This window comes from Passer montanus, unplaced genomic scaffold (assembly GCF_014805655.1).
Source record: "Passer montanus isolate IOZ18808 unplaced genomic scaffold, ASM1480565v1 scaffold132, whole genome shotgun sequence".
NCBI lineage: Eukaryota > Metazoa > Chordata > Aves > Passeriformes > Passeridae > Passer > Passer montanus.
The window spans coordinates 402,397-428,150 of record NW_024360055.1 but is presented as its reverse complement, the minus strand read 5'-3'; the positions used below and the strand labels follow the sequence as shown (position 1 = coordinate 428,150).

Below are 25,754 nucleotides of genomic sequence, written 5' to 3'. Positions count from 1 at the left end.
GTCCCAGATCAGTTTAACATCAGGTTTCCAGTAAAGTGTCTGGGGGTGATAAGGCAGTTTCAATAGTGCCTTTCAAGGCGCTTTTTGTGCTCTAAGAAGTTCTGATAACACTCAACAGCCCAGCTTTGGTTTGACATTCTTTGTCATCGCTCCTATTTCACAGCAGCTTTAGGTAAACCATCATTTCAGATATGAGCCTGATAATGGTTTTTCTCAGGTCCCCAGCGCCAGAGAACGTGAGAGAAATGCTCCCAGAAATTTTCAGAAAGGAAGAATTGAGCCTTAATAACAACATCCAGCAACAATATCTGGGCTCAGGAGCCCTTCCTGATCTCCTTCAGGAAAAGAGCTGCAAAAACCAGCTCACAAAAATCATTGTGGGGTGTTACACCTGCCATGATAATGCTGTAGCTCACCACAACCCCTGTCAAATTTTGTTTTCAGCAGCAGAAGAAAATGTTTCTATGTGGTTTTTTGCACTGGAGTAATTTCTGTGACACCTGAAGTGATGTAATTTGTGAGCCAGCCCTGCCCTCTGCGTAGCTGGGTGTCAATGGAAAGGGTGAAACACAGTTCTCAGCTCCTTAAAAATCAATATTTAATTGTCGAGAAATCCCCGTCCCTCCAATCCAAAGCCAAACCTCGTCTGAAGGAGTGCTAATGTGGCACTGTCCTCCTGAGCCAGGCAGCACCCTACAGGTGCCACCCCAATGTCACTCTTTCCATGAGCCTGGCATCACTGTCATGGAAACACCCTCGGCCAGCCCTGACGATCAGACTGCTCTTTTCTCTCTTAATTAGTACAGCTCGTTATGGGCAGAAAGCCTGGCCAGGGCCAGCTCCAGCCCTGCCCTCGCCCAGCCCCAGCTCTGCAGTGCTGCTGACAGAAGTAAAAAAAAAAAAATTGTTTTTCTCGGTAAACTCGACAAATGAGTCAGAAAACACTGAGTGAGGAGGTGCTGCCAGAGAGGCACATCGTGTTCCCTCTCCTCAGTCACGTTTTGAGCCACAACCCCCTGAATAATTCTGAAAATCAAACACTGGTGCTGCCTCGTAGGGAGCAACAGGCTGAGCGTGGCTCAGGGAAATGCGGATTTATTCAGCTGAGCTCCAAGAGACATCCAGAGCAAAGGCTCAGCTGCTTTCCAGGGTTCTTCCCGAGAGGTTCACACTGCCCAGGGATCTCAGCAGCTTTAGGATGGGCAGAGCAGCTCCTTTCCCAGCTCTGGGGGCTCAGGGACCTTTGGAGAGCCTGGGACAGTGTCCCTCACCCCAAAAGAATGTCCCTCATCCAAACAATGTCCCTCATCCAAAACAATGTCCTTCACCCCAAAACAATGTCCCTCACCCCAAAACTATGTCCCTCATCCAAGACAATGTCCCTCACCCCAAAACAATGTCCCTCACCACAAAACAATGTCCCTCACCTCAAAACTATGTCCCTCATCCAAGACAATGTCCCTCATCCAGGACAATGCCTGTCACCCCAAGACAATGCCTGAATCCTCCTGATTTAGGGCATCACCCATGGTTGTCCCTCTGGCTCTTCCTGCCATCATCAGATACCAACAGCCCAGCCCAGGGTGTCCCCGGGTGTAGCAGGATGGGACAGTGCCAGGTCCCCCAGGGAGCATCACCCCAGTGCTGGGGGTGACCCTGGGCTCCCCCTGTCCTGGCTGGATGTCCTTGGCCAGGTCAGGGACACGTGCCAGCAATGCCACCACCTGTGCCACCTCCTGCCCAGCACAGATGTGACACTCGCCCTGTGACTCATTGATGGCGCTGCTGCTGCTACTGCTGAGACAAGATTTCACTCTGAAAGTGGAAAGAAATTGCAAAAAAAAAAAATTTAAAAATAAAAGGAAATGTTCTTTTTTTTTCCCCCCTCCTCTTCTAAGATTCACCTTTGAGGAAGAGGAAAAGCGTGGTGGAGGATCTCGAGCATCAACAGCTGTTCTGCAGAAAATTCATTTAGTCACCAGACTGGGGGGTGTGGAAGGTTAGATAATTGTTTCCCCTGCTCTGGCAAAATGTGAACTCATATTTTGGTTATCATAAATGGCATCTTCCCCACAGGGAAATGCGTATTTCAGGCTTTTAGAGTTAAATAATTCAGCTCAAAAAGCTTTTATTTTTCAACTATCCAGCACTTGGGTTTCAGCTGCCACCTTTGTGTCCATGTGAGTCCACCCAAAGTGCCCCTGTGCCCAAAGCCAGGCTGTTCATGCTCTCAGTGATGCCAAGGAGCAGCCCATGCAAGCCCAGCTCACCCCTGCCCAGTTCAGGGACCAACTGGAGAATCAAATTACCCTCGGGAAATTCTCATCCAAAACTGCAACAGCTCAGGAGCTGCCCACAAAGGGGAGGGAATCATCCATCACATTCCAAGAGCGGTGCCACCAGCAGCACCAACACCACTGGGACCAGCACTGGGCTCTGGGCCAGGCTCTGCTGGGATTCCCAAACCCACCACCAGCTCTCCTATTCCCCAGACCCATCACTCCCATTCCCCAAACCCACCACCCACGACTCCTATTCCCCAAACCCATCACTCCTATTCCCCAAACCCATCACTCCCATTCCCCAAACCCATCACTCCTATTCCCCAAACCCATCACTCCCATTCCCCAAACCCATCACTCCTATTCCCCAAACCCATCACCCATATCACTCCTATTCCCCAAATCCATTACTCCTATTCCCCAAATCCATCACTCCCATTCCCCAAACCCATCACTCCCATTCCCCAAACCCATCACTCCCATTCCCCAAACCCACCACCCATGACTCCTATTCCCCAAACCCATCACTTCTAATCCCCAAATCCAGCTCTGCTATTCCCCAAACTCATCACACATCACTCCTATTCCCCAAAGCCATCACTCCTATTCCCCAAACCCATCAATCCTATTCCCCAAACCCATCACTCCCATTCCCCAAACCCATCGCCCATATCACTCCTATTCCCCAAATCCATCACTCCTATTCCCCAAATCCATCACTCCTATTCCCCAAACCCATCACTCCTATTCCCCAAATCCATCGCTCCTTTCCCCAAAGCCGTCACCATCTCTCCTGTTCCCCAGGCCCATCACTCCTCTTCCTCCCATCCTCATTCCTGGAGATCCAAAGCTGCTGTGACAGCAGAAGCCGCACAGGGCACTTCACAGAAATGCAGAATCACCCAGGCTGGAGGAGGCTTTCCAGATCACCTAGTCCAACGATCAACCCCATAACCACCCCTAAAGCATATTCCCAAAAGTATCTTTTGGTGGAAAAGCAGGTTTGGAAGCCTGGTGCAGCCAATGGATGGGACAGTCCCCCACAGCCCCTGGGTTTGCCCCGAGGGTGAAATGTGCTGACAGTGCAGGGAATAAATGACACCTAATAAAGGAGAAACTGAGAGCTGGCTGCTATCAGCTCCGTTTTTGAACAATCCAGGGAGCAAATGAATCACTCCAATAGCCAGCCAGGTTCAGCTTTCACCAAAACTGAAAGCTGTGTTTCAGTAAATTCGCTGTTGGCTCTGTACGCAACCGGCTCGCGGCGCCGGGTTTCGGTTTTGGGTTAATATTGCCCCTCTCAATTTCACAACCCCAGGGAGCCAAGGCTGGTTTCGGGATGGATGCACGTGAGTCTGGGGAGTTCTGCTCCAGCTCTGGCCCCAGGGCACAGAGATGGGCAGTCAGGGACAAGCAGGGGCTGGTACGTCACAGCCGCTGGGCTCCACCGATTCCTGCCTGATTTGATTTAAAAAAAAACCAAACCAAACAAAAAACAAACAACAAAAAAAAAACCAAAACAAAACAAAACAAAAAACCAAAAAAAATCCAAAAAAAAACCACCACCAGAAAAGTTGGGCACTGTTTGATTGCCTCTAGGTGTAAATTCCTGGAAAATCATGCTCTGGCACAAGGTTCAAGGTTGATTTTTCCAGAAGCTTCTCTTGTTCCCCTGGATAGCTCTGCCTGATCCTGGCACACATGGGGAACACCAGCTTGGCCTTCTGTCCCCTGACCTCAGAGGACACTGAAATCTCTGGAAATGCAGAGCATTTCCTCCCTGCACAATCCCTTTTGGCCATCAAAATAAATCAGGGGCACTGTGAGGATTTTGGCTCTTGATTTCACGTTGTATTTTCAGCAGACACTGCTGGACACTGCTGAGGGGCAGGGATGAAGTTCCCTCCTTTCCCGACAGCAGAGGAAGTTTGCTTCAGATCTTGTTTTTTCTTCTATTTTTTTTTTTTTGGTCTTCTTATTTTTAAACAGTGAGAGGGGTTTTCCACCATTCAACTTCATCTTCCACTTCCTAGTTACAGTCCTCAAAAGCCACAGGGAGAACAATAACCAAACAGAGACATAAATGCCTGATGCTGTTAAGGAAGTAAATCTTCCTCAGAAAGATAAATCCCAGAGAAATTGTTGAAGAAGCTCAAGGAGATTTCAGTTGAACTCTGCTGCTTTTATAACTCAACTTCTGCCTCCACAGCAGGGGCTTAGAAAGAAATGATCTTTACAGTCCTTTCCAACCCACAGCACTCTATGATTCCATTATTTATTTTGGGTCTCCATATTAAGATATCTGTCAGGAGAAGGAGGTTGGATCACCTGTTCTCTCTGAAACCTCCAAAAAGCTCATCAGGTGGATCATTTTTTTTAAATCAAAAAACCACAGCAAAGCTTTTGGAGCAGAAAGACACAGTGGGACCACGTGGAAAATCCCCTGGCAGCTCTGGGGATGCTGCATCCACCATCCCCACCCGGCCAGGGCTGATCCACACTTTGTGGAGTGACAAAGAAAACCCAGGATTTCCAAACCCTCTCCTCACAAAAACCACCCCAAAACCCCACAGTGGGGGTCGCCAGGCCAGTGTTGGCTGCAGGGCCTGGTGCTGCTGTGGAAAGTGAGTGAAGCTGGCTCTGAAATTCACCCTGAAGCTTCCGAGCAGCAGCTTGGGCTCATCTGGTTTCTCAAACCGTGATAAGGAGTTTCTGTCTTATGACCCCTCAGCACTATAAATAGGCTGGGTTGGTGTTATTGGTCAGAGTTTTGGTGATAAATCATGACAAAGTCGATATTCTCCAGAAGATCCACACGCTCCCACCCTCGCCCCCACCCAAGTAATACCAGAACTAGAAAAAAGAAACTCCTCAAAGCAGCACTTGTGCAATGAGCTGCTCAGGCGGGAGTTGCTCAAAATTGCTTCTGTAGAACACTCAAAAACCAACAAAAAAAAGGCAGTGCAAGTGATATTTGGGCCAACTGATTATATATTCAGGTTTTGGAGGGTTTTTTTTGCATACTTTTACACTTTATAGTTATCTGCAAAGAAACTCACCTGAGAAAACCTCACTTGGAGCACACAGCCCCCACTCCTGAGACTCCAGTGCCAAGATCCCGTTGGTTTCTCTAATGACAGTGCTGTGAGCATAATAAAATCCCTGTCAGCAGCTGATTTCAGGAGAAATAAAAGAGATAAAAACAGAACAACACCTCTGTTTGCTTTGTGGAGTGGGAAAAGCTGCATGAGGATGATGGCAGCATCACTGACCTCACCCAGGACTCCTCAAACACCTCAGAGAGGGGCTTAAAATGGCAAAACCATGGAAAATAGGGAATAAAGCACAGCTTGCTCTTCCACGTTGGCAGAGGGCACCCTGGAATTCCAGGGGGGATATTAAATTTGGATATTATTCAATCTCTGCCATAGGCTGCAACAGAATTGCAGATATTGGGAGGTTTATGTGTGTGATTAAAAACTCCAAATATTTCTCAGTTAAGTTTATCACCAAAATTGAATCTGCAGAGGGGGGAATGTCTCCATCTCTTGATTCTTTCATGTGGCAATTCCAGACAGTTCCAGCTTAATTTAGATCACGTGGAAATTCTGGACCTTCTAAGAACGTCTTATGTAACGCTCTCTCTGTGTCACATTATCAGTCATATCAACGTCCAATGACACCAATTCCTGATTAATAACCCATTTCTGGACAAGACAAACCGGTGACATTGGTTAAATTTCCAAAGAGCAATTTGGGATTTACCTGTTGCAGTCGACGTGAGTCACGCCACGAGTTCTGACCAGGTTTCCATATTTGAAATATCCAACGTCACGCCTCGCCAGCAGGAAAAAATCTTGAAAAAAACAGAGAGCGGAGCACTTGGTGCTTCATCAGGAACTGTTAGTCATCAGCACTGGGCTGCTGAGAGAGCACTGCCATCACTTCTAACACAGGGTGAAAGAAAGGCCACCAAGTCCCTACTTCCCCCACGAGCATCACTGGCAGCAGATCGTCCAGATCTGGAGGGGTGAGAAATGGGGAATTTCTGAAAAGGAGAGAAAGAACAACACCACCGTGACAGCCTGGAAATAGAGGGGATACTCCAAGTTACGTCTAGAATAGATGGTGCAGAAAATCACAGAACCACAAATCACTGAGGCTGGAAAAGACCTCTGAGATCATCAGTCCAACCTGTGACAGACCCCTGCCTTGTCACCAGACCAGAGCACTGAATGCCATGTCCAAGCATTCCTTGGACACCCCCAGAGATGGTGAAACCCCTCCAGGGACGGGGAAACCCCTTCAGAGGTGATGAAACCCCTCCAGAGATGGTGAAACCCCTCCGGGGACAATGAAACCCCCACAGGAATGGTGAAGCCCCTCCAGGAACAATGAAACCCCTGCAGGGATGGTGAAACCCCTCCAGGGATGGTGCTACACAGGGTCCCTCTGTCCAAAAGCAATGCAGAGACCAAGAAGGCAAAAAAATGTACAAATTTGTCACATCAAACCGTGCCAAGATAAGAAAAGGCCCTTCAGTTATCAGGGTGAGGTGCCACCCTGCTCCAGTGATGGACCCTGAGGATGTCTGATCCCAAACCCTGCCCATACCATGTCCAGGACCAACCTTTCCTCATGGCACATTGTGGGAGAAAGTGTCTGTCCACGAACCTCTGTTTCAGTGCAGAAGCAGCATTTGCTGCCCCACTCTTTCTGGTGAACTCGCCGCTGTCAGAAGCTTGTGGGAGGTGGGGTAGAATCACAGAACCACAGAATAATGAGGTTGGAAGAGACCTCTAAGATCGTCAATGCAACCTATGCCCTAGCGCCTCAACCAGACTATAGCACCAAGTGCCATGTCCAGTCTTTTTTTAAACACACCCAGAGATGGTGATTCCACCACCTCCCTGGGAAGAGCATTCCAGTACTTTATTATTCTTTCAGTGAAATTTTTTTCCTAATATCCAACCTATTCCTTCCCTGATGTAGCTTGAAACTTTGTCCTCGTGTTCTGTCAGTGCTGCCCGGTGGAAGAGACCGACCCCCACTAGTCTACAACCTCCCTTCAGGAAGTTGTAGAAAGCAATAAAGTCCCCTCTAAGCCTCCTCTTCTCCAGGCTAAACAACCCCAGCTCCTTCAAACGTTCCTCCTAGGGGCTTGTGTTCCAAGAAGCACACAAATGGCTTTTGAGGAACGCACGTTCTCCTTCCTGAAGCGATCTTCTTGGCAAAGACGAAAGCTGTTTCCTAAAGGTTCAGCGCTACACCCACGGCCCCCGGACACTCTTTAGGAAAAGGTGTTTTCTTCATTCATGAAGCTCTCTGTAGTAGTGCAGCCACCGCCTTTCCACAGCCTCAGCAGGGCTGAGTCACAGCGAAACTGCACCGTCAAGATCTCTGACGAGGCAGAGGAAACGCAGGTAAACACAGCAGAGAATCGCCCTGCGCACGCCAGAGTTTCCTCTGCGGAACGGGCACGGCTGCCTGACGCTGCTGCCAGCCCCAAAACACAGCCCAGGCTTCCACAGCGGGCTGGAGGGAATTGCACAAGAGCCAGAGCACGCTCGGGATGTCACATGTGACTTCATGGAGAGCCAGGGTGGCTCGAAACGAGAGAAGTTTGGAAATGAGCGCTCAGCTGCTGGGCAGGGTGGAAGGAGGCTCCCAGCGCTGTGGGGCTGCTCCAGCTCCTGTGGCTGCCTAGGCTGGATGTCAGGAAAATGTTTTTTATTGAAAGGGTGATAAAGTTCTGCAATGGCTGCCCGGGGAGGTGGTGCAGTCACCATCCCTGGTGTGTTTAAAACAAGACTGCATGTAGTACTCAGTACCAGGGTTTAGTTGAGGTGTTGGGGCTGGGTTGGACTTGATGATCTTGAAGGTCTCCTCCAACCTGGTCATTCTCTTCTCTTCTCTCTTCTCTTCTCTTCTCTTCTCTTCTCTTCTCTTCTCTTCTCTTCTCTTCTCTTCTCTTCTCTTCTCTTCTCTTCTCTTCTCTTCTCTTTCTCTCAGCCCCCCTGCCATGTACCCCATAAAAACACCAGCTCCTAAGCCCACAGCTGAGCCTGAGCAGCCCTTCCACTGCAGGGGAGAGCCTGGGGCTGCATCCTTCCCCGAAGGGAGTGGGATTAGCTCCAGGATCTGAGGATCCAGGAGTACATAAACCAAACTCACACATCAGCTTCCACGCCCTGATGAAGCCTCAGCAGCCGTCCAGGTCTTGGCACTGAAGATTTATTGAGCCCTGGCAGGTTCAAATTAGTGCAAAAGAAGCAAAACCATGTGTGGGATCTCAGGGAAAGGTGGGATCCTGCCTGTGGGAATTGAGTTTAAGACTAATTTTGTCCGAGCTTTCAGCCCTTCTCCTTTCAGATGGATTCTGCTGACAGTCAAGAGGAAAAACCCCACAGCTGATTTAGAGCAGGGGAACCAAAATGGGTCACCAAAAACATGACCCAAATCATGGCCATGACTCAGCTGCACTGATGTCCCTGCAGTGATGCCCTGGGAGCAGCTTCCCCATCACCTCTGGAAGAGGCAACACCAACAGAAAACAGGAAAACAAATCACAAAATCCCACACTTTCCCTGCCTCGGGCTCTCCAGTTGCTGATGCTTCATCCCCTTTGCTCTTACACGTGTGCATGCCAACCATTCCTCTCTCCTGCTCCTAAAAATAAAGTGGAAAAACTCTCAGTATGCAGGAACAAACAATACTTTGCATTTTTCCAGCAATAAATTCCTTCTCAGAAGTTCACAAATTCAACGAAGATCAGTGTGATGAAGGAGATGAGAATTTAAGGGATTTGTTCCCTAATGGAGGAAGGCTTCCCTACTGGGAAGAATGAGCTCTTTTAAAATAGCATGAGGGATTTCAAAGAAAATCCCCTGATTTCAGAAAAGCCAAATTTATCTCCGCTCTCACTTTCTTGCATGCCAAATTCCTGAATAAATAAGTGAAATCTTTATCCCAAGGAAGCAGGGGGTGTGGGCTAAAATAGATATAGAAAGAGAGGAGAAAAGAGAGGGAAACGGAAAATGGGGAGACGTCACAGGAATTCTCTGTGGCTCCAAAGGGACAATTTTATCACAGCTGGGACAATAAGTCCCAGCTAAGATAGGACATGCTGCTGCTTGGATGGGGCTGCTGTCTATTTCTAGGAAACAAAATCAGATTTAAAAGCCTGGAAAATGGATTTTTATGACCTGCTCACACACTTTAACACCAGGCATCAAAGTAATGGCATAAATCCTGATCCTGCTCTGGAGGATCCACGAGGGATCAGAGCAGGGCTGGGATCCTCCCCTGGGATCCACCTGGCATCCAGCTGATATTTGGGAGCACAAACTGAGCTTGCTGAGCAGTGAAAATTCACATTAACTTCAGCTGACATGTGCATTAACTGGGGAAAAAAAAAACAAACCAACAAACAAATGAATTAAAAAATGAAGATTTCAGGTGATGATGTGAGTCTGCAGATTAGAATGACAAAGGAAGAGACAGAGAATTTGTACAGTTCATGAAAAGCAATTCTGCTGAGTGATGCTCTCTGCAGGTTTGATACTGAGATTTAAAAGTAGCAACACTTTTTTTTCCCTAACAATCTAACATTGATCTAAAAATAAAAAATGGAACTGTGAGAATAAATGAACATCACACAGAACCTTGGCTTCTTTGTGTGTCTCTGCAGCTTTCCTCCTCAGCCACAGCTAAATTTACAAGAAACAAGCAATGTAAAAAAAAAAATGCAGAGTCTAAGCACAAAAAAATTGATGGGGTGTGAGGAGAGGACAGGAAACCCAAGTTGACGGGAAACCCAAGTGACATTTGGGCTTAATACTGACTTAAAACCCCAATATTGCTCGTCAGGAAATGGGGAGAGGAAATGGAGTGATGTATAAATTAGGGGCTCCATCAAGGTGAAAGCTACAGATCTGCTTTGTACCCTCCTGGGGGATCCAGCCCAGAGCTGCAGCAGAGGGGAGCAGCCCTGGCCCACAGCATGAGGACCTGCTCCAGGGGCACGGCCGTGCCCATCCTGCTGCTGCTGCTGCTGCTGGGCACTGCGCCCGCCCGCGCCCAGCCCTCCTGCCTCCACTTCCCCCAGCTCCTGCCCGCCAGGCTCAAAGAGCTCCGGCTCAAGTTTGAGGAAATTAAGGATTATTTTGTAAGTATCGTTATTTTCTCTTCTGGTTTTTAGCTTTCTTCTGCAAAGTTCTGGGATCTGGAGGAGGGGGAAGAGTTTCCTCCCAGCAGAAATTATTTGTGTTAAGAGCAGCTCGGTTTCGTTGCTCACTGAGAGAAAATCTGTGAGGTTTTTCTTCCTACTTTTTTCATTAACAATGAACTCGAGGTTTCACAATGAACCTCTGCGAAGCTTCCTAACCAAGCTTCCCCCGAAATATTGCAAACCAAGTTAATCACTGAATTATTAGGAAGGAAATCGTTTTTTCTTCAGGGCAAGCAGGTCCAGCCCTGCTGAAGTCAGTGCCAGGTGAAAAGGGAAATCTTTTGCTGCAGATTTTTTTCTTTGAAAGAGCCACAAAACCTGCACTGGGTGTTTTATGAGGGGAGGAGCACAACACCTGCACTGGTGCCTGTGCAAGGTCCCTGCTCTGCATCTCAGGAGCCTCAGGGCTGCTGAGCACACAGCTCACGATGCCCTCAGAGCATCTGCCGTGGCTGATAGAGGAGCTTGGTCACAGCCCTGTTGCTGTTTTGGTCCATGTCTGTGTGTTTTAGCAATCAAACGAGATAATTCTCCAGATCAAATCTCAAGCTCGTGTCATGGCTTGTGTTACCAAACGAACACAGCCAAGATTTTAGATGTTCAGCTGGCTGTGAATCCCCCAGATAATGCTGGGAAGGAATATTTTGAACCTCTCAGGACAGCTTTTGAGGCTTTAATTCTTTGAGTGGTGCCAGCTCACCCCACTGCAGCAGGAGCCATGACAAAAAACTCTCCTTTTGCCCATCAAGAGAGGCGACCACACCAGGGGGACTGAGCCCTGCTGCCCTGGCAGAGAGGCTGGGGGGGCTGCCAGGGGCTGCCAGGGCTCTGCCACTCCTCTGGAGAGCTTTGCAGTCTGCAGCAGCACCCTCAGACAGCACCACCCCTGCAGCTCAGCCCCAGGAGTTTCGCTCGGACAAACTCAGTGGCACCAAAGGCTGTGATTTAATTTTCCTCCTGGCCTGACCTAACATCTCTGTGGAGCAGTGATGCCTCTGCCTGGTGCCACTGTGCTCTGCCCACACCTGCACTGGGTGCCCTTGGCCTCTGCTGCAGGGAGACCCTAAATGCAAACAGGGGAAGGATCATTTGTTAGGAAATGGAAAGAACGAAAAGCTCATTTTTCAATTCCATCCTCCCCCAGCAATCACAAGACGACGACCTCAGCATCCAGCTGCTCAGCTCCGACCTGCTGGAGGAAATCAAGGTAAGAATCCCATTCCCTTGTGGCTTCCTCCTCCTTCCCCACCCTGGGGCAGTTTCATAAGAAGGAAAGCCAGCTGGAAAGGGGGACATGTGCTGCTGTCACACCAGCGTTGGGAACAGCACCAGGGTTGCCCCGTGGCCAGCGTGGCTCCCACACCCTGCTCTGGTTTGTCCAAACCCACCCTGGTGCTGCTGGCCATCCCTGAGCAGCTCCCCTCCTGTCCCCAGGGGAGCCTCGGCTGCCAGTCGGTGTCGGAGATGATGGGGTTCTACATGGACCAGGTGCTGCCCAGCGCCATGAGGAGCAGCTCCCAGCACCAGCACAGCGTGGGCGACCTGGGCAACCTCCTGCTCAGCCTGAGAGCCATGATGAGGCGCTGTGTGAGTGGGGCTCAGCAGCACGGGGACACTGCCCGGAGCAGGGCAGGTCTGGGAGTGGGGTGGGATGGAGGAGCAGGGGTCCAGGCAGGCGGGGTTTGTGGGGTCCAGGGTGGGGTTTGTGGGGTTCAGGGTGGGGTTTGTGGCATCCAGGGGTCCAGGCAGGTGGGCACTGCCCGGAGCAGGGCAGGTCTGGGAGTGGGGTGGGATGGAGGAGCAGGGGTCCAGGCAGGCGGGGTTTGTGGGGTCCAGGGTGGGGTTTGTGGGGTTCAGGGTGGGGTTTGTGGCATCCAGGGGTCCAGGCAGGTGGGGTTTGTGGGGTCCAGGGTGGGGTTTGTGGCATCCAGAATGGGGTTTGTGGGGTCCAGGGGTCCAGGATGGGGTTTTGGGATTCAGAGGTCCAAGCAGGCAGGGTTTGTGGGATCCAGGGTGGGGTTTGTGGCATCCAGGATGGGGTTTGTGGTATCCAGGGGTCCAGGATGGGATCAGTGAGATCCAGGATGGGATTAGTGGGATCCAGGATGGGCTTTGTGGGATCCAGGGATCCAGGATGGTGTTTGTGGGGTCCAGGATGGGATTTGTGGGGTCCAGAGCTCCAGGATGGGGTTTGTGGGGTCCAGGATGGGGTTTGTGGGATCCAGGGATCCAGGATGGGGTTTGTGGGGTCCAGGGCTCCAGGATGGGGTTTGTGGGGTCCAGGATGGGGTTTGTGGGATCCAGGGATCCAGGATGGGGTTTGTGGGGTCCAGGGCTCCAGGATGGGGTTTGTGCTCACAGCAGTTCAGGGATGATGGTGCAGCCAGCCCTGCACCAGCCTGGCTGCAGACACAAAGGGAGGGCAGGGGGAGATCTGCCCCTTACCTGGATGCTGGAGCTCCAGCATGGGGTCAGGTGGGACAAACCCTGTCCCACACAGGGAGCTGCTGTCCCCAGGGACTGGCAGCAGGGCCACAGGGCTGGGGCCAGGCTGGGAGCCCGGGCTGGGGCACTCCAGGCTCCTTCCAGCAGGGCACGGTGCCAGGCAGCTGGCATCACTGCCCTGTGGGCACACAGGGCAGGGCAAGGTGGGACAGGAGGAGGGGACAGCCACCAGCAGAGCCCTGGGGAGGGAGCCTGGGGCTGAGGCCGTGCTGGTGTCCCTTTGCAGCACACATTCTTCACCTGTGAGGAGAGGAGCCGCAGCATGGAGCACATCAAGGAGACCTTCAGCAGGGTGAGGAAAGGGTGGGGCAGAGGCTCAGAGGGGGAACAGAACCCAAAAACGGCTTTAATCACACAAATTCTTGCAGCAGAGAGCAAGAATCTGGTGGGAATTCTGGAGCAAGGGCAGGAATTCTGGAATTCCCAGGGGATGGGGCAGAGAAGCTGGAGGTGTCCATGGAAGGAGAATTTCTCCAGGTATTGGACATCACATATCTGTGCCAGCCACACTGACCACGCCTGGCTTTCCCCTGCAGATGAAGAAGAATGGAATCTACAAGGCCATGGGGGAGTTTGACATCTTCATCAACTACATTGAAAAATATTTAACAATGAAGAGAAGGAACTGAGAGCACCCCTGGGTCTGCATTTTCCACACCAAACCCCGTTTAAAAATCACTTTTGGCTGCAAGAGCTCAAATTAAGTTATCTCAAGGTTCAGGTTAAGAGTTACAATAACTTCCAGCTTAATATTGTATTTAAGAGCTATTTTTGGAATAGTTGAATTTATTATTTATTACTTCTAATACCTCAGTGTTGATGTTTACAGTATGTTTTGAAGAAAGGAGTGATGAGGTTGTAAATTACTATTTATTGTTTAATATTTTAATATTGTTTATCATAGTACTATTTTATTCATAGCTTCAAACATCCAAAGCAGCATTTTTCTGGAGGGCAGACAATGAGCTGAGCTTATCCCAAGTGAATTAGGAGCAAGGCCAGCTCCGAGTTCAACAAAATTTCATTTGAGTTAAATTACCCTCTCCTCGTATCCTATATCTCTGTTTATTTATGCAATCAGGTGCTTTTATGTTTAGGAGGAGAAAAAGCCACACCAACAGCTTGGCTGACTCCACTTTAGACTTCAGCCTGTAGATTAGTCCAGACTAAATTAAAAAAATTAATAATAGGAATGAAATGTTTGGTTCTAATAGAACTTGGTTAAATATTGCTCAGTATCTGCCTTCCAGAGCTGCTGGAACCCTGCACTTTCCAAAGTTAACCTTACTGTTTTCCAGTCTCTGACTGGGTTTCCTCACTGTTTTACTGCTGTTCATTTTCTTTTAGAAGTTAGAGGATAATTAATTAACCACCATTTTAAGGTGGCTCGGGTAATTTGCATTCAAATCCGTGGGGCACTGCTGGGATTGGGTTTTGGATCCTCACCAGCACTGGGAGCAGCTTCAGTGCCCCCAAAAGTGGCTGATTTTAGGGCTCAGCTTGCTCCTCACCCCCGTGGACCCTGAGCCAGAGGTAAATGCCACAACCCCAGGAGAGGCTTTTGCTTCTAATATTTAGAAGTTTAGAGGCCCCCAGCTGATGAAACACTGCCAGTTTGGTGTTTACTGTGCAAGTCCCAGCTGAGGAGAGGTTATTTATATGGGATTTATTCTGTGTGGACAATTCTGGTGGCAGCAGGGGATTGCCTGCATGGGATTTGGATATTCCAGAGCAGGGCAGGAATCCTGCTCCATGGGTCGCTCCTCCTGCTGAAAGCTCAGGCTCAAGGGCAGCCAAAGACTGTAAAACTTAAATTAAGCTTCTTACGAAGCACATTCAGCTCCAGTTGAGCCAATTCTGAGCTTGTTTTTCCCTCCAAACACCTTCGATGTCGTGGGAGAAGCAAGGACAGCCCTGGAGCCAAGGACAACATCAGCACGGCTTCTGTCACTGGGTGAACTGCCACCTATTTATCTGAAATGATATGACAAGAAATCCTTTATTTTTGCTAATAAAGACTCTCTAATGAATGCAGCCTCTGTCCTGTCCTTGTGGGCTCTTAGCAGGGATGTCAATCAGCTCCAGCCATGGGTGCTGTGCCCGGTGTCACCAGTGTCACCAGCGTCACCAGGCTGGGACAGAGCCCAGCAGGCACACAGCCAGGTGGGAAGAACCCCCAGGGACACATTGCTTGTGTTAACACCAGAGAAGTGAGAAAACCTGAGGTCTGTCACATTTAAAAGCAAATTTTTCACCAAACACCTGGCATTGATCCCTTAGAGCAGGGGAGCACCAGGGGAGGAGCAATCCCATCAATCGTGCAATGCTCCAGCAGCATCTTCCCACTGCTGGAGCTCTGTGCACAGGATGCACTGCTTAAAAAAAACAGGGAAAAAGCCCAGATGGCAGCTTGGAGAGCTGGGAGATCCAGGGCACCATCACAAGTCATGCAGGTGACCCAATTCCAGCTGGAATCCTGGCACCAGCAGCACCCAGCATCCCTCCAGGCTGCACCTGACCTGTGCTGGGTGTGGGCAGCAGCTCTGCACATCCCTCAGGTCCCAGCATAAGCCCAAAACATCAGTGTTTGGGGAGAAAAAACCACCACAAACCCGGCCTTTTGCTCCTCCTGCCTCCCCAAAAGCTGCTGTGAGCCCCAGCAGGGCTCCTTAGCCCCGCTGCTGATGCAGTTCCTGCCAATCTCAGTGGCAGTCTGGGTGTTACAGTAAGAGCACGAAGCCGTGGCAGAGATCAAAGGTGGTGGTTTCTGGTTTTGCTATCCCACAGAAGTTGGGTTTCCTTGCTGGGTATCCTCCCCCTGAGAGCGCTGCCTGCTCAGCAGCCCCAGAACTGAGAGCCTAAATCACCTCCTGACCTCGCTGCTCCTGCTCTCCACTCAGCTCAAATTCTGCATCTCCACCTGGAGCTGCCTCGGACCTTTCTGCTGCTGCTTCTGCTGCTTTTTCTCTCTTTAGACACTTTCCTTAAAGCCCTGAGCACCCAGTGCTGTACTTGCTGCCAGGGAAGCAATTAACTTTCTTCATCATCTCCTGTTGGCCAACATGAGGAGGGCAAATCCCAGCTGAACACCAGGGTGGAAATGTGTCCTGAACACAGCAGGACAGACAGACAGACACCTCCTGTCATGTGCTGGGACTGAGGAACCAAACCTCACTTGGAACAGTGAAAAAATTTGTCTCTTGTCACGAGGAAGATGAGCATGACCCTTCAGCCTCCCAGGGTGCCACAAAGCCCAGGGACAAGCCTTGAGGTGAAATGAGGGACCTTAAGCACAAAAGGGGCAAAATTAAAACAAGTAAACTCTGCTGTAACTCCATTTGAATTGCAAAGCTTTCAGAACTTTCCTCATTTTGTTGTGGTTGTAGTTTTAACACTTGTTATTTAACTCGAGCTGGCGGCACCGCTCAGGCCCACGCAGCTCCTGCCTCTCTGTGTCCTAGATTTTGGCAGCACGTGACAGAAATTGGGGCTTTTGCCGTGAAAGAGGCCAGGGGGAGCAACAAAAACAGGGCTGAGAACCCCAGCTGGGCACGTAGGTCACGGAGGGGAGTGGAGGGCACAGCCCTGACTTGGCAGAGCTGCCAATTCCTTCCCTCAGGCGGCGAGAGGCTGAGTAATTACCAGAGCTGGGTGTTAAAAACGGGACCACACTCCCCGTACTAAAGCGATTTCAGCATTTATTCTAATAAAAAGAAAGGCCTAAAGCCAGGGGTACTAAAGGTGATTTCAGTATTTATTCTAATAAAAAGAAAGGTCTAAAGCAAGGGGTACTAAAAGTGATTTCGGCATTTATTATAATAAAAGAGAGGCCCAAAGCAAGGGGTACTAAAGTGATTTCAGTATTTATTATAATAAAAAAAGGCCTGAAGCAAGGGACACTAAAGGTGATTTCAGCATTTATTCTAATAAAAGAAAGGCTCAAAGCAAAGGGTACTAAAGATGATTTCAGCATTTTTTATAATAAAAAGACAGGCTTAAAGCAAGGGGTACTAAAAGTGATTTCAGCATTTATTTTATTTTAAAAAAAAAGATCTAAAGCAAAGAGTACTAAAGGTGATTTCAGCACTTATTCTGATAAAAGAAAGGCCTGGAGCCGGGCCCGGGCCGGGCAGGGGCAATCCCGTCCAGGACGCTGCAGCGCCGGGCTGGGGCTGCTCCAGCAGCGATGGCCCCGGTGTCCCCGGGGAATGGCACAGCTTCCCCGGGTCAGATGCCCCTTTGCATCCTGATTTTGTCCCCCTGGGTTGGTTTCTGTTCGGATCCTCCCTGTGCATGGCGGTTTGGGGCTCGATTGGCCCGCGGCAGCTCGGCCCAGGCTGGCTCGTTCCGCTGGGGTGGTGCTCTGTGCTTCGGTGTCATTGCTTATCGCGACCCTTTTAACCCCTTTCACAACAGAATAACCGAGCTAACAGCACAATTAACAATTATCAACTATTTTACAAGCGTTTCTAACTTATTTTTAACACTGGGGATTGCTGAAGATGCCACAGCCCAGTGATGCTCACCTTCACCACCAGCGCCAGCAGCGCAGCGCGGGGCTCTGCAGGCACCCAGCTGCTGCTCCGGGGGATGGAGAGGGGAAGCTGGAGCTCAGGAGCCCTGGGATGGCACCCAGAGCTCCCCAGGGTCTGCATCCCCAGCTCCCAGGGACTGCATCCCCAGCTCCCCAGGGATGGCACCCCCAATTCCTCAAGGACTGCACTCCCAGTTCCTCAGGGACTGCACCTCCATCTCCTACACCCAGAGCTCCCCAGCACCAAAACCCCCATATTGTAAAAGCAAGGTGCCCCCGAGCAGGAAGAATGATGCATCTGACTCCATCATATGAGAAGACTAATTAATTACTTTATTATACTATATTTTTCTACACTATATTACACCATATTACACTACTTCTACACTGAAGCTGCACAAGCACCCAACTCCACAAAACCTCGTGACTGTCTCCCCTCAGTCCTGACACACACACGTGGATGCAGTTGGCCACCTCGGGTAGACAATCTCCAGAACACATTCCACATGAGCACAAGAGGAGCAGCAATTGAGATGATAATTGTTTTGGGTTTTTTGTCTCTGAGTTTCCTCGCTGCAATTCCCAGAAAACATCCTTGGGAAGTAGTGCCTTGCTCTTGTCTGTGAAGAGAAATGCAGCCACACCCCAGGTTCCCCCACCAGCAGTGGGGGTTCAAACCAGCAGGAGCATCCCAGGGAGGAAGGGATTCAATCCTGCCACACCAACCTGGCAGAAGCCTTGCCCCATCCCTGCTGCTGCCAGAGCCTGCTCAGAGCAGAAAAAGAGCAGATGAATGGTGGTTATGGGGCAAGCAAGGCCACACAAGTTCCCAGCAGGTTCCCAGCAGGTTCTCACCAGGTTCTTAGCAAGGTGCAGGTTCTCAGCAGGTTCCCTGCAGGTTCCCTGCAGGTTCTCACCAGGGTGCCAAGTTCTCTGCAGGTTCCCTGCAGATCCTCTGTAGGTTCTCACCAGGTTCTTAGCAAGGTTCCAGGTTCTCACCAGGTTCTCAGCAAGGTGCAGGTTCTCACCAGGTTCTCTGCAGGTTCCTAATTCTCAACAAGTTCTCAGCAGGTTCCCAGCAGGTTCCCAGTAGGTTCTCACCAGGTTCTCATCAGGTTCTCAGCACAGGACTGGGCTGTGCCACAGCCAAGCCCCTGGCAGCCCCGCAGCCCCAGAGCTGAGGGTTTCACAATGACTCAGGGCTGAGAGAAGAGGAGCCCAGGCAGGCTGGGAGAGCAGCACCCACAGGAGCAGGCACTGCTCGCTGTCCCCTCTGTGCTGTCGCTGCATCCTCACACAGCCTGGGGCTCTGCAGAGGACTCAGAACCAAAACTGAACCCCAGGGAGGCTCCTGATCACAGAATGGTTTGGGTTGGAAGGGACTTTATTGATCAAATTGTTCTCACCCCATGCCATGGGCCGGGACACCTTCCACTATCCCAGATTGTTCCAAGCCACCTCCAACTTGGCCTTGAATGTTTCCAGGGACAGGACAGGCACCACCTCTCCCAGCAGCCTATTTCAGGGCTTTACCACCTTCCTTTTAAAGTTTCTCCCTTATATCTGGTCTAAATCTGCCCTGTTTTAATTAAAACCCATTTTCCCCTGTACAAGCTCCTCTGAGACGTTCATCCCCACCTTCATCAAAAGCCCCTCTTGTGTTTGCAGGGTGCCCGTGGCAGGAAGGAATGATGAATCTGACTCCATGTTCTCAGAAGGCTCATTTATTATTTTCTGATACTATATTATATTAAAGAATACTAAACTAAACTATACTAAAGAATACAGAAAGGATACTTACAGAAGGCTAAAAAGATAACAATGAAAACTCGTGACTCTTTCCAGAGCCCTGACACAGCTTGGCCCCAATTGGCCAGAGAGTCAAAACAACGCACAGCAGAAATCCAATGAAACAATCACCTGTGGGTGAACAATCCCCAAACACATTCCACATGAGCAAAACACAGGAGAAGCAATTCAGATCATTATTGTTTCCTTTTTCTCTGAGGCTTCTCAGCTTCCCAGGAGAAAATCCCGGCCGAAGGGATTTTTCAGAAAATGTGAACATGACAAGCCCCCTTTAGGTACCAAAAGCCCACGCAGCAGCAGTGGCAAGGTGAGGGCACAGGGATGGCACCCTGGGACATTTCTGAGTGCCATCCCAGCCAGCAGTGCACTCCTGTGTGACATTAATTAACATGTGGCACACCTGGATATGGGACAGGCCCTGCTTGGAGGGTGCTTCAACCAGCGACTTCTCTGGGCTTTCCAAAGGAAAAGGAGCTGGGGATTCCAGCCCACGGTACATGGAGAACACCTCAGCTGCTCAGGCTGGTGATTTAGAGGTTTAACATCACCAGTTCTGGTTTTCTGCCTTGTGACCTGCTGCCTTTGGCCTCTTGGCAGGGTCTCTCCACCATTTCATCACACCCTGAAGCAACCAAACCATCTCCTTTGCTCCAGAGCTGGACTACAAAGTTCCTTTCCTGGCAGCAGCACCAAATTTACTTTTTTTCCGAGCTGAAATTCGGTTTCCTGACTCTTTTGCAATGCTGAGCCCAGCTGCTGTGACTGGCACATCTCACACACCCTCTCCACAACCTGCTGGCTCTGATTTTCACAGCACTGAGGAACAGCTTTGCCTTTCCTGGTTGGAAAAGGCGCTGCAAAAGCCCAGAGCAGGATTCCTGTGGGCCTGTTACATTTTGATGGAGCAATTTCTGAAGAGAACTTCACTCAGAGTGAAAATCACATCTCCTTCTTCTGCTTTTTACACCAGATTTCCACCACCAGCTGTCCTTTTGCAGCCAGCCCTCAGCAGGATCCCTGCAGCCCCAGGTCTGAGCAAGCTGATGCCAATGGATTTTCAGAAATGCTGGATTTTCTGACCATTAAGATATTTAGCCATGAGCAGGCCAAGCCTCACACCAGGAAATCCTGACATTCCCCCAATGTGCCTGCTCTAATCCTTCGAAAAATACAGCCATCAGCTGATTTTGCACAGAATTTTTGCCTTTTTGAGTTGTCCAGCTTACCAGGAGGTTTTCCCAGGGTAGAAACCAAGCCAGGGCAGAAAGGCAACCAAGCCAAATCTTTGGCCAACAGAAGGAGGCAGCAGAGCAGCCCTGCCAGTCCTGAGAGCCCAGGCATGGAAAAACACCACCCTCAGAGGTGAATTAGGGCAATAAACAGCAAACAACCCCCATCCTCACAAAACAAAGGGCAGGAGTGAAACAGCAGCCAGCTGAGGGCTCTCAGTGCCATTGCACAACGCTCCTTCCTCCTGCGCATCCACGCCAGCCACAGGACTTTCTGTCCTCCTGGGGCTGTCCAGAGTTGACCAACACCAAGGGAGCTCAGCAAACCACGGCTGGAGGAAGGGGCTTCACCCCCATCCTTGCAAGAGCAGCAGGCACTTCTTGTGTGGACAGATGAGAACAGAGATCTTCGTGATTCATCCCTCCCCAGAGATCGGCCTGGAGCAGAGCCAGACTTTTGATCAAAATCACCTCAAAAGCAAGAAATATATTTTTTAATTTTTTTTTTCCTTAGCAGGAAGCTCGCTGCTAAAAATAAAGCAGGTGGGGTGAGGAGAGAGGGGTTATTTTTCTACTAACTACTAAAAATTTCAAATGTTGCACTGAATTGTTCACTAATTCCTTTGCAGTCAGCAGGTCACAGGTGCCCCCAGGTTTCCACGCTCTGCTCCCACTGCAGCTGACTCCTGCAAATAATTGTGGCCATCACCTCCCACAGATCCCAGACCAAGATTTTGGTCCTCAGTCCAAGATTTTATATCCTGGCTGCCCTTGGGTTGTTTTTCCCAAAGGTGATGGAAGCCCAGAATGATTCTGGAAGGGACCTTGAATCTCATCTCCTTCCAGCCATGACGTGTGACTCCATCTCACCTTCCCCAGCACAAAACTGGATTCCTCCCTGTTGCCTTTCCCATCCTTACCTGCTCCCAGGGGGCACAGAGCCCCCAGAATTCCAGCACCTCTCCTGTGCTCTCCAGCCAGTTCAGTCACAGCTCCCTGTGAGCAGATCTGCCCCAAAATTCGGGTTTCAAACCTAAAAGCAACAAAACACGGCCCCGTGTGAGTAAGCCCGTTCTCACCCCCACCCACGCTGCCCCAGCTGTTCCCTTTAGCATCAACACTTCACAGAAAACAGCCCGGCTTTCACCCACCCAGGCACCGAAAGCTGACAGAAACAGAGAGCCCGGGGCCAAAACCCCTCCTGAGGGACAGCTCTGCTGGGGAGGGAGGGACAGGGGAGGCTGGAGGGCGTGACACCGTGGGCAGCCTTCTCCTGCAGGGGTGGGGATGTTCAGGAAAGCCTGGGAAGCTCCAGGACTATCCTGGGAAGCTCCAGGGCCACGCTGGGGAGCTCCAGGACCACCCTGGGATGGTTCAGGGGCACCCTGGGGGGCTCCAGGATCAGCATGGGAAGCCCCAGGACACCTGGAAAGTTCCAGGGCCACCATTGGAAGCTTCAGGACCACCCTGGGAAGCTTCAGGAACATCCTGGGAAGCTGCAGGACCACCCTGGGAAGCTTCAGGAACATCCTGGGAAGCTTCAGGACCACCCTGGGAAGCTTCAGGAACATCCTGGGAAGCTGCAAGACCAGCATGGGAAGTTCCAGGACCACACTGGAAAATTCCAGGACTATCCTGGGAAGCTCCAGGACCATTCTGGAAGCTCCAGGACCACCCTGGAAAATTCCAGGGCCATTCTGGGAAGCTTCAGAACCACCCTGGGAAGCTTCAGGAACATCCTGGGAAGCTCCAGGACACCCTGAGAAGCTCCAGGACCACCCTGGAGACCTGGTGTCCAGTGCTGCCTTCAATCCCAGCGCCCAGCTGAGGGGAATGGAGAGGGGACTCAGCCGTGGATGCTGCTCTGCTCTTCCCTCCCCAAACACACACAGAGAACATTTCAAGCTCTTCCCAGCGGGGCTGAGGTTTGTGTCAGTGAGCACTGTAATTTCCAGAACAGGATCTCTGTAATGAAGGAACCTGACCCTCATCCCGCCCGGGGCAAGCTGGGGTTCACCGCCAGGATTTGCGTTCGTTCGTGTAGAAAATCTTTGTTGGTTTTTTCCAAAACGTGGAACCCGCGCAAGCCCTCGGGGGATGGAAACTGCTGCCCGTGCTTCACACCTCTGCCGTGTCTCACACCTCTGCCGGGCTGCTTCCCCTCCCGACAGCGGGCACCGAGCACGGGGCAGTGCCAGGGATGGGCTCAGGGCTGGGATGGGCTCAGGGCTGGGATGGGCTCCCTGCTGCCCTGCCAGGGATGGGCTCAGGGCTGGGATGGGCTCAGGGCTGGGATGGGCTCCCTGCCCTGCCAGGGATGGGCTCCCTGGTGCTGCCCCAGGGGCTCCTCCTGGCACGGGAGGCTGGAGGGGGCGGCTGGAGCTGCTCTGGCTGCTCCCACCTCGCAGCGTCTCTGTGGGGTTTGATTCCCTGCAGCCCCTCTCTGCTGAGGAACACAGGCACGGGCTGCTTTGGGTGGGAAGGGACCGTAAGGACACCCAGTGCCCCCCTGCCATGGCAGGGACACCTTCCACTGCCCCAGGCTGCTCCCAGCCCTGTCCAGCCTGGCCTTGGGCACTGCCAGGGATCCAGGGGCAGCCCCAGCTGCTCTGGGCACCTGTGCCAGGGCCTGCCACCCTCCCAGGGAAGGATTTCTGCCCAGTATCCCATCTAACCCTGCTCTTTGCCAGTTTAAAGCTGCTCCCCTGCAGCGGGGATGCTCCGAGGACCACAGCAGGACAGGAGGGTGAGGAAGGCACCTGGGGACCTCCCTCCTCCTCCTCTCCTGCAGCAGGACAGGGCACAGCCCCGGGGTGACAGCGGGGACAGGGCACAGCCCCTGCGGCCCGACAACGGGCAGGCAGCCTCTGTCTGTCTGTCTGTCTGTCCCCTGCCGGCACCCGCAGCCCCGTGTGCCACAGCATCATCCACAGCATCATCCACAGCACCCCACACCACCATCCACAGCTTCCTCAGCACCCCCCATCATCCTACATCAACCCACATCACCCCACAGCATCCCACGCTGTCCCAAAGCATCCCACAGCACCCCACATCATCCACAGCACGCCCCATCACCCTACAGCATCCCACATCACCATCAACAGCACCCCACACCATCCCACAGCACCCCATACCTTCCAAATCGCCCCACATCACCCCACAGCATCCCACGCTGTCCCAAAGCATCCCACAGCACCCCACAGCATCCCACACTGTCCCAAAGCATCCGACAGCACCCCACAGCATCCCACAGCACCCCACATCATCCACAGCACGCCCCATCACCCTACAGCATCCCACATCACCATCAACAGCACCCCACACCATCCCACAGCACCCCATACCTTCCAAATCGCCCCACATCACCCCACAGCATCCCACGCTGTCCCAAAGCATCCCACATTTCCCCACAGCATTCACAGCACCCCAGAGCACCCCAGAGCATCCCACACCACCATCCACAGCTTCCACAGCACTCCCCATCATCCTCCATCACCCCACACCGTGCCACATCGCCCCATATCCTCCCCAAGCACCCCACAGCATCCCACACTGTCCCAAAGCATCCGACAGCACCCCACAGCATCCCACATCACCATCCACAGCACCCCACACCATCCCACATAGCCCCATATCCTCCCCAAGCGCCCCACAGCATCCCACATCACCATCCACAGCACCCCACACCATCCCACATTGCCCCATAGCCTCCCCAGGCACCCCACAGCATCCCACGCTGTCCCAAAGCATCCCACATTTCCCCACAGCATTCACAGCACCCCCGAGCATCCCCCACCACCATCCACAGCTTGCACAGCACTCCCCATCATCCTCCATCACCCCACACCGCGCCACATCGCCCCATATCCTCCCCAAGCGCCCCACAGCATCCCACATCACCATCCACAGCACCCCACACCATCCCACAGCACCCCATACCTTCCAAATCACCCCACATCACCCCACAGCATCCCACACTGTCCCAAAGCATCCCACAGCACCCCACACCATCCCACATTGCCCCATATCCTCCCCAGGCACCCCACAGCATCCCACACTGTCCCAAAGCATCCCACAGCACCCCACATCATCCACATCATCCACAGTACCCCCCATCATCATCCTCCATCACCCCATACCCTCCCAAAGCACCCCCCATCACCCCCAGCCCCAGCCCAGGGGGACACGTGCTGGGGAGGGGAGTCCCTGTGCAGCTGGCCCCGGGACAGGGATGTTGTGTCCCCACAGAACAGCCAGGGGAGCTCAGCCTTTCTGGTGGAAAAAAGAGCAATTTTAGGACACAGGGAGAGCGGCTGGAGCACTGGGGGGGTTCTTCACAGCCACACAAGCAACAGGAGAGACGGGGTGACTCTTGAAGTGTCTTTAATCCAAAGGACTGAAGAGCAGACTGGGAAGATTAGTATAAGCCAACAGACAAAAATAATTAAAAAAATTAAAAAAAAAAAAAAAGAGGGGGGAAAAAAAAACAGACAAAAATAATTAAAAAAATTAAAAAAAAAAAAAAAGAGGGGGGAATAAAAACCAGTTTTCAAAACAAATTAAAATTCCATACAGTGTCTAAAAAGATCACCTAAAAACTAAACATTGCCTTAAAAAATTGTTTTTTCCCCATTCAAACACATTTAACGAAGTGAAACATCGTGACAAATAATAATAATCATCATCATCATCATCATCATCATCCATGGACTAAAGACTTCAGAGCAGCTGCAGGAGCCACGCTGGGGGCACAGCAGGGAGGGGACAGTGCTGCCAGCCTGGCTCAAGCTGTGCCACCTCCACCCCTGCCCTGGCACCCCCTGTGCCCAGGGACCCCCCCAGGGCAGCAGCACCTGGCTGGGGACGGGGTGAGGGGGGGGCACATCCCTGCAGAGCTGGGGGGACAGCACAGCCCCCCCCGAGGTCAGAGCTGCATTCCAGGCCACGCAGGGGCAGCCAGAGCAGCTGCAGGCCCACGGACAGACACACACCCCACACGGACAGACAGACGGCGCTGCCAGGCAGAGCCCCAGGGAGGGCTGGGGCGCTGCTTTTTTTGGCTCCTGTGCTCGATTTGGTGGCCACAGGGACCCCCCCACCCAGGGCAGCAGGACAGGGGGGAGGGCAGCTCTCCTTCCCTGGAGCCTGTCTCTAGCCAGCAT

At 51.6% G+C, this 25,754-nt stretch overlaps 1 protein-coding gene across 1 annotated transcript; it reads left to right on the top strand.

The window, feature by feature from the left end:
* Positions 1–10,284: 10,284 nt before the first annotated feature.
* On the top strand, positions 10,285–14,952 carry IL10 (interleukin 10). Its single transcript, XM_039699380.1, has 5 exons — positions 10,285–10,449; positions 11,657–11,719; positions 11,947–12,099; positions 13,244–13,309; positions 13,554–14,952. Exons 1-5 carry the CDS (start codon positions 10,285–10,287, stop codon positions 13,644–13,646), a joined length of 540 nt encoding a protein of 179 aa, XP_039555314.1. The 3' UTR covers positions 13,647–14,952.
* Positions 14,953–25,754: the final 10,802 nt, after the last annotated feature.

Coding starts and splice junctions, on each gene's coding strand:
- IL10 (XM_039699380.1), top strand. CDS start 10,285: ATGAGGACCTGCTCCAGGGGCACGGCCGTGCCCATCCTGCTGCTGCTG. Junction 11,720..11,946: donor ACCTGCTGGAGGAAATCAAG/GTAAGAATCCCA, acceptor TCCTGTCCCCAG/GGGAGCCTCGGCTGCCAGTC. Junction 13,310..13,553: donor TCAAGGAGACCTTCAGCAGG/GTGAGGAAAGGG, acceptor TTTCCCCTGCAG/ATGAAGAAGAATGGAATCTA.